This window comes from Astyanax mexicanus, chromosome 17, assembly GCF_023375975.1.
Source record: "Astyanax mexicanus isolate ESR-SI-001 chromosome 17, AstMex3_surface, whole genome shotgun sequence".
Classification (NCBI taxonomy): Eukaryota; Metazoa; Chordata; class Actinopteri; order Characiformes; family Acestrorhamphidae; genus Astyanax; species Astyanax mexicanus.
In genome coordinates, this window is record NC_064424.1 from 31762948 (window position 1) to 31772153 (window position 9206).

Consider the following 9206-nt stretch of genomic DNA (forward strand, 5'->3'; position numbering starts at 1 on the left):
AAGCTGCATGACCAGAATTCGAACCAGAAATCTCCCGATCATAGAGGCAGTGCTTTGGAGTGAGTGGGCACCCTGTTTTATTTAAAGATCAGGGATCTATCAAAGTCTCCTCTTTTCAAAGGTGTGAAAATCTGATGATGTTTCAGGTCATATTTATGCAGAAATATACAAAATATAAAAAAGGGATTACAAACTTTCTAGCACCACTGTAAACATACAGTATGTACTCAAGTGATGCTGATTAATTATAGCATTATTCAAAGCTGGCTAATGTGCTGGAACATTCTTATGTAGGTAGTCTTCAGAATAAAGTGTTCCTCACTTTTCTGACTGCTCCCAGTGCTGTATAATTACAGTGATTTGTTATGTTGGTTCTTCATAGTTTGAGCTGAAAGCTTGTGTGTTTTGTGAGACCCATCTGTTCATAAACTGTTCATTAAAGTTCAACTCAGAGGAAAAACTCAAACGCTTTAAACCTGGAAGTCTAACAGTGATGAAATGTTTACGTGGTTTCATCAGCAGATAAAAGAGGCGGCACTCCTTTAGTACAGAGCAATAAAAGGGCTCAGAAATGCGAATAATGTTGAACTTTATGCTCTGGTGTGCCATATCATGGGTCTGAGTGTATTCGGAGTATATCTGAGTAATGCTCAGTAATTGACTTTACAGCGTAATGACAATTAAAGTGAACCTGTACTTCACCTGGAATCATATCTCGGAGCTTTCCAAGGAATTGCCAGGTCTAAACAGTCCAGTCATATACACTCATCGACAAAAAATTGTACCAGGAAGATCGTTTTATACATATAAATGTAATGATGTTACATGTAAGTAATTGCAGCATTAGAGTGAAAGGATGTGTTTATTGGGAAAAACTAGACTATTGAAAAGAGGCTTTGGCAGCCTGTTGGGCCACCTCCAGCATACCTGCATACAAGGTGAGGTATAGTTGGGTATTAAGGCATAAATTTAATTTGCCTTAGATGTTGCAGTTGGGCCAGTAGATCTTGCTGACTCCTAAGCTGCTGAAACTGGTTTCCCAGCTGGTCCCATAAATTATCAATTGGCAATACATCTGGTGACTGATGGAAGGCCAAGGCAGCATTGTGGCTTAATTGTTAGCATGTTTTTCTCTAAGTGCTGGGGTCTTGGGTTGGAGTTTCCATGTTCTCCTCGTGTCTGTGAGAAAATGTATGTGTTTGGATAAGTATTGTCCTGCTGAAAAATGCCAGTTGGAAGCTCTGCTATGAGAGGCAACACATGTAACCACTGGGTGAGCTGTTAGTGTCCCTCATATCACTACTAGGGGTAACCAACTGTAGTATGTGATGGTTCCCAGATCATCTCACCAGCACACGAGTCAGATCCCAAACAGACCCTGGATTCATCACTAAATACAATATGATTCCAGTCCAAAGCATTCCAGGTCTCTCGTTCACGACACCACTGCAGATAAAGGCCATGGTGGCTGGCTGATGGCTGTCCTAGATGGCAGGCAATTAAAAAAAATCCTCTCAGTCCAGTAAAGTGCTCCCTCTCAGACTCTTGAGTTTGAGTGCATCATAGAGGCATCTCTAGCAGGTACACTGCCTGAAAGTTAAAAGTTCGGACACATCTCTTCTTATTTTATGTGTTTTCTTTCCTTTCATAGCTGTTTTTTTACATTGTCAATTTATTATTGAAGACTATATTAAAGCTGTACAGCAACACATGCTAAATGATTTTGTAAACAAAAAAAGTTTGAAACAAACCGGAATATGTTTTTTTTTACTTTAGATTCTTCTAAATTGCCACATTTATCTTTGAGGACAGATCTGTGTCTTCATGAAGTAGAGACCTGAAATATTTTTTTTTCAGCGTTCCTAGAGGTGCTGCACAATAGTTGTTGCTTTTCCTTATGAAGCTCCAGCTCATTCCAAATCACCATCTCAGTTGGGATTGTGTTTAGTACTTAGTTCTATATTTCTCCCTCGTTTTGATGTCTTTAATATTAACCTACAATATAGAAAATGAATTAAATAAAGAAATAAAGAAGCACATTGAGTGTGGTCCAAACTTTTGACTGCTACTGTATAAATATAAACTACGTGTCTTAAAGTAAAAAAGGCCCAAAGATGTTTTTTCAATCCTAGTTACTATTCAGTTATTTTATGTTGGGTTTTCTGTTCTGGTGGACTGGTGTTGGTGTTGCAGTTATTCGTTGAAATAATCAATAATGTCGATAATAAAAAAAATGTTGACTTTTTTTTTTGGTCAATGTACATCCATTCCTATGTGGACAAAGTTATTGCAACATCTTTACAGTCCACCTAGAGCTTTTATGGCCCTCCCAGTATAACTACATACACATTAGTGTGGAGTAGATCCTCCCCTTTCAGCACTAACAGCAGATGTGTTACACATTTTTCTTTACCATGCCTACTCTGCAATATTATGTGGACAGACACTTTGTGGTTGAGTTGCTGTGGTTCCTAAATGCTTCTACTTTTCCATAATACAGTATCACTCACAGCTATCATATCAGAGTATCATACTGGAGTTCAGTGAGCTCTTTACAACTATCCGTTCTTTAACAAATGTCTGTACAGACAGACTGCATGATTTTTTACACCTGTGGTGATGGGACTAAATACAACACCTGAATTGAAGAATTAGGAGGTCTGTCCCAACTTTTCTCTATTCAGTGTGCATCTACAAAACATCTGGTGAGCTGAAGCACAAGGCAGTAAGTAGGGTTTTCTAATAAAGTGGCCTTAAAAAATGTAATATATTTTGGTTTTGATGCCTTTGAGTTGTTCTTCTCAGTGATTTGGTGTGTTTTTCACTTCATTACGAGTGTTTGTGTGTGTTGTAGGACTTACATGCTCATAACCTCACTGTTTCTGTTTTTCTCTTTCAGGTCGAAGTTGCCAGACTTTTTCAAAATGGTGAGCGACCACTACCTTTGACGACGTCATTGATGCTCCTGACCGTCTGTAAAACAATCAGATCCAATCAGATCAATCGATGAAGATGATCGACCTTCCATCTGACCAGCCAGCTTTTTATTTTGTGTCTTTTCGCGGTTGTTGCTTTTTTCTCGTTCCTCCTCCCCGACCCCGTCATGTTTTCTTGTAAAAGTATATCCTTGCGTGTTCATTGGCTAAGGAAAAAAAAAAAAGAAAACAGAAACAAACGGGACAATTTTTTCCTCCTCTTTTTCAACATTCCTGAGTTTAAAAAAGGAACAGTAAATATGTATGAAAATATGACAAAAATGCTTTTTTTTTTGTTTGTTTGTTCGTTTGTTTTTCTTTGATTTTCTTTTCTTTCGGAAAATGTGCAAATGGTTTTAGGGGACTCTTCAGACATATCATGATGTTGAAAAAAAAAAAAAAAAAAAGAACAGCAACAACATAAAAAAAAAAAACATGGCAGAGCTGCCCGAGAGCAGCCCACAGATTTTTAATGGCAATCTCTCCACACTGTGGAAAACTCTTGCAGTTGTGCCTGACTTTCTTCTGCGGAAAGTCAAAAAGAGAAAGAGTAGATATATACGTAAAGAGAAGTCAATCCGTCGTGAGTGAGAGCGGGAACAGAGGGAAGAGAAACGGGAGGGGGGGGGGGGGGGGGGGGATTTTCAGCCACAACACCACACGACAGGACGACACAGCACCGGGAAGTTCACATACAAATTGTGTAAAATCTCGCAATAATAAATTTATTATTCAAATAAAGTGTACTTCTGAAACGGACCACTTTTTGGGGTGTGTGTGAGAGTGTGATGGAAAAAAAATACGAAACAATCCAAACCAGCAAACTCCCAGAAGAGACAACTTCAAAGGGCATTCCAACTTTTGATTACAGAACCTGCACATCTAGATTCAGTTTAGGCTGCGTTCACATTACAGCCGAATTCAGATTCGGTTGTGCTCAGAAGGCACTGTTGTAAGCAGTGAGGCATAGTTACTTTGAGAAGTAATCTGATTACTGATTACTCTTTTAAAAAGTAACTTAGTTACTTTATGGATTAATGGATTTTAAAAGTAACATTAATCTGATTACTGAATTGGAAATAACATTATTGTTTAACGTATTGTTCTAGTCGCCAAAGAAATGTATTAGAACCTAATCTGAGACCACATGTGAAATGGGATCAAATTTGATTTAAAAACATTCAGATTTTTCATATTCGCATTGATCTTTTTATTTACCTTGATATGATACCATATCAGGTATTAATCTAATCTAGGACTGTAAATGAAAAGTGATTTTATTTGATGTGAAAATATTCAGATAATTCATGTTCACATTGACCATATCAGAACCTAATTAACCTAAGTTTTGATTATCTTTATAGAAGGAAATCAACTGTGATTTGAAAATATGAATTTGATATAGAAGCACATTTTTAAAAATATGTTAGAAAAAAAAATTTGGAAAGTGGTTTAAAAGATTTAGATTTTTGTGTTCACACTGGGTGGGGGAGAAAAAAACTCAGCAAAAAATAAATAATTTGAACCATGTAATGTGAATGCAGCCTGCCTCCCAAATCTAAAAGTGACCAGAATGGGCGTATATACATATATATATATAGATGATGTGTTGTTGCGTTCGTATTTGACAATCCATGAATTGATTTGTGTTGGCCCAGTTTTAGTCTTTACCAGTTTCCCTCTTAGCGTCCAGATCTTCCCTGTTGTCCAGCGCAGGCCAGCGTGGACCATGTGAGATTATTGGTTGTTTAAAACCCCCCACCCACCTACCCGCCCACCCGCCCCACAGGATAAAACTGCTCTTTCCTCAACGGCCCCCTCCCGTTCTCCCGGAGATGCAATTTTAAACACGCTACACTTCTACCAACGTGCCTTTTTAGAGTTCATATCATCACACTGCGCGAGAAGGACATTATCAGAATTTTTTAGGATGCAAGCTTAGGGAATTGTTAGTCATTAGGTCTATGCAGTCAGGTGTTTTAACGGCCTGGAATTTAAAGAAAAGTAAAAAGGTTAAAAAAAAGTATTTTTTTGGATAAACTGTATTTAATGTACTGTATGCCTATATGTAATTAGAAGGCGTGTCCCCGACAGATTCTCCCTCCCATTTTGAGTATTGTAAAAGTTAACAAAAAAAAAACACCCCCAGCCTCTCCCAGCCCCCCCCCCAGCCTCTCCCCCAGCCCCCCCCCCATTTAATCCTCACCCCCAGTCGTGAACGACACGTCTGTTATCGAGCATTGTATCATAGCTATCAGCTTTTTATGAATATTGGCTTGTCCGTGAGCCGCTGTAGTCTTCAGTACAAATGTGTGGTTGTATGTGTACAAAAAAAAGAAAAAAAAAATCAACTTTTTTCTCTCTTTTAAAATCTTTTTCCTCTTTTCTTTTTGTCTTGTTTCGGGTTTCTCTGTCAGGAAAAAAAAGGAAAGAAAGACAAAAAGAAAAACCGTGCTCGGCTGTTTTGAGACGCCACAGTGGCTCTTTATTTTATTTTTTTGCTTCGTTTTTGTTGATTTGTTTTATTTTTTGTTCGTTTTTTCAGTGGTTTTCCTTATCCAATCAACACAAGGCACTGAAACTGGAAAAAAAGTCTATTAGAAAATCAATATATATAAATGTAGAAGTATATACAGTATATAAAAAAGAGAAGTGTTGTTTTTTGGGGGGATTTTTTTTTTTGTTGGATGGGGTTTCTTCTTCTTTTTTTTTTTTTCTTTTTTTTCGTTTTTTCTCTGATGCTGGGCTGAAGCTTCCGGAAAAAAAAAACACGCAAGTCAGGATCCCGTCTTTAAAAAAAAATAAAAAGACAATTGTTTGGTGGTCTGACTTGTTGGAAGCCTCCGCAGGACTATAAGAGACCCCACCCCCCCCCACGCCCCACCAACCCCCCATAAGCGCCCCCCTTCCACAACCCCTCCCCCCCCGGGCCGGCTGAGGAAACACGGACATTTGTAAATTTTATGCAACAAATGCGAACTTAACCATTATTTTGAAAATCGTGTATGTAAAAGTTATATTTTTACATGTAGACTGTTGTTATTTTGTGTTTAGATAATATGTTGTACCGGTTTTTGTTTTTTGTTTGTTTTTTTTTGTTTTTTTTTTCTCCTTTCTTTGTTAAAAGGCAAAAAAAAAGTAATCCAGTGTGTGTTTGAAAAGAAAAATACAAAAAAAAAAACCTAAAGTGTGTTAAAATGAAAAATGTAGTAAGATCAAAAGCTTCGGATTTGTTTCTTTAAAAAAACAATTTAAAAACATTATATTTCTGGGAACAGAAATATAATATTTGTTTATAGTTTTTTTTTTTGGCGGGGTGGTGCTGGGAGGGGCAGGGTTGAGGGGTTTGAAATCAGAAAGGTATATAATGTTTGTTTCAGTCTCCATGATCATGACATTGCCATGTTTAATTGTACTTTTTTGATGAAATGTGTAAATAGTCAGGGTTCGTGTAATTCTTGGTCAGGTGATCCGATCCGATCTGATCCCATCTAAACTCCGGCTTCTTCTGCTCGGAATGTGTCAACAATCAGCTCTTGCATTCCCCCTTTTTTTATTATTATTATTATTATCATTTTTAGTAAGCGTGAAACCGCCGGAAGGGTGTGAAGATCAGCTCAAGTCTTACGTGATGCTCGGAAGCTGGTGAGCAGCTCCTCGTACTTCGCAACCCCGTCGCTGTTTTTGATTTTAAAGGCTTGCGTTCTCACTGCTCTTGCTTCGTACAGTTCCAAAAAACTTCGCCAACAGTGGACACGTCTCACCCGACATATTTACGATTATGTTACTTCCATAGAAAGTGGCGTTTATTTTTTATTTGTTTTTTTTTTGTTGTTTTTTTTTGCTCAGTTGCTCATATTGTACATATTTGTTTTTATCTTCTTTTATTACCATGTTCTGAAAATACCGCAACGTTAACCTTCGCCATGTCCGTACAGTATTCCCGCCATCCGCTGCCAGACGTGAGACAGGCAAACTTCCGATTTTCTGAAGTGTGTTGTTCTGGAGATTGGAGCAAGAATGTGGACAAACAAGTCTTTAGGTTTTTAGGGAGTTTGGCATTGTGTAACAGGAAGCACTGCTTTCTAAAAGTGAACACTTACTGAAATCCTGGTGAATCCAGATTTTCACAAGTGTTCACAACACTTTGTGGATAAAAAAAAGGGAGTTTTAGGAACGCCACTGCTTGTCCACTAATGGCATCACACCACAACACCGCATTACATGAAGGTTTCTGCTCTGCTGGATGTGGTCATTGGTTGTGTGCATTCAATGGTTAAATGAGTTAATGCCAGAATAGAAAATATGAAAAATGACCACTGTTTTTTTTTACTTAAATACTCAGCTGAGGGGTCCGTACATCCTGTTCCAACCAGCCTGAATGATATCACAGCATCAGAAAAAAAGATCAGTATTAAATCACCAGTTCAAAACAGTTCCATTTGTCTTCAGTTTAATTCCAGCGAATAGAGTCATTCAGAGTGAATATGCAACCTGTACACATCCGGTCTTCCATCCGCTTTACTTCAAACTCCGCCCACTTTAGACATCCACACAGCTCCTGAGATTCTGACAACTACTTCCTCAATCAAAATATTGTTTCAAAATCATTGCTTTTGGATGTATTTTAAGATGGAACACCTACATATTCAAGTTTTTTTATTATTATTAATATTTAAAAATGAAATTGTACAAGATTGATTTTAAAACCGAAATCTTGCAAATCTTCATTTTAAAGTTTACTTGAGATTATTAAAATTAAAATTCTGAAGTGGAAATGCTTCATTGAATTGTTGCCGCTTTCATTTCATGTTTTATTTCCAAATTCAGAAGTTAAAAGTCCTCGTTAATGAAAGTTCATAACGCAATGCAAAACAGTCTAAAGCAAGCTGTCGCTCTTCTGTAAAGAATAAGCACAAAGTGTCGACCTGTGGCTGACTGGAAATGAACACCTACAAAAATAACCTGATTATTATTATTATTATGATTATAATTATATATTCTTTTCCATTCTTATGTATTTGTTGAGTCATCCTCGTGCGGTGGATTAAACATGTTCATTTCAGAGTATTATAGTCATATGTAATAGTGAAAAAATATATGAACTGTGGCCTTTTTTCATTCTTCTTGTTACTTGTGATGCAATTAAGTAAAGACAAAAAAAATACAGTAAGCAGAGAATTACCATGTACCAGTGCCTGGCTTTTTGTCATAAAGCTTCTTTTGTCTAGTGCTCTTTTTGCTAAGAATATAGACTAGCGCACCCTATTCTGGAGAAAATGGGAAAAAGAAGAATTCAATTTAAAATGATATTAAATGATATTTGGCTTATTTTTTTTTTTTGCAGGGGCAATCCTTTTATACCAGGAATATTGCTGAAAATAAATAAATCAATGAGTAAAATAAATAAAGGAATTAAAGGTGAAAAGTTACAGTGAGAGATTGATAGAAGACCTATTTGTTCACAGTAAAAGAAGAAAAGCTTTGTTATTTTCTGTTCCTGTATTAAAGCGGTTATTTTAGCGTGTTGTCGAGACGAAGCTGTGCGGTGTTGATCTGGATGGGGTTCGGTCGGAGGAACGAGGGGGGAGGAGCGGATCCATCAAAGCCTGAGCAGTGATTCACAACCTCCACCTAAAAAACTACAGATACACCTTCCTTTCCAAACGTGTGGCTGTGTGCCTCAAGCCTTTTATTATTATTACTATTATTATTATTGTTGTTTTTTTTTCATGTAATTTTTCGGTGTTCCTTCTTGTTTTTATTCCTCTGTTTTTTAATTATTGCTTTTTTTGTTGATTTTTCTTTTTTATTTGGATTCCGTTTGTTATAATTATTGTTGCTGTTATTGTTATTACGTTGTTTTTGTTTTTTTCTGACTAGTATCCGTGTCTAAACAGATCGTGTGCTGAAGTTTTTCTCTTCAAGCCAGCTCATCTTTGGCCATTGCCTGTTGGTTTTCATCTTGTAGTTACTCGATGAAGTCATGTACATGACCGTTCTGTAGCAATAAATGTGCCATTTTTATAACCTACTGCTCACATGATTCATGCTTTTTTATTGAGTCCCCAGCACGACTTATAATAGAGAGAAATTATAAGAACAAGAATTATTATTGTTTTTCAAAACTATACAATTGTACTGTACAATACTGTAAATAGAATAATCATTAAGAATTTATTTAAACAATTGTTTAAATAATGAAAACATTTATAAAACAATGAATTATTA

General features: G+C 36.7%; 1 protein-coding gene across 8 annotated transcripts in view; it reads left to right on the forward strand.

The window, feature by feature from the left end:
* The window catches only part of LOC103029501 (transcription factor 4), a 274560-nt gene extending 271175 nt beyond the window's left edge, over window positions 1-3385 (forward strand). For all 8 annotated transcript variants that reach the window (XM_022676294.2, XM_022676295.2, XM_022676293.2 and 5 more), the window contains one exon: window positions 2900-3385. In XM_022676294.2, coding sequence (XP_022532015.2) covers window positions 2900-2948 — 49 coding nt within the window. In that variant the 3' untranslated portion in view covers window positions 2949-3385. The remainder of the gene's footprint in view (window positions 1-2899) is intronic.
* The last annotated feature ends 5821 nt before the right edge of the window (window positions 3386-9206 follow it).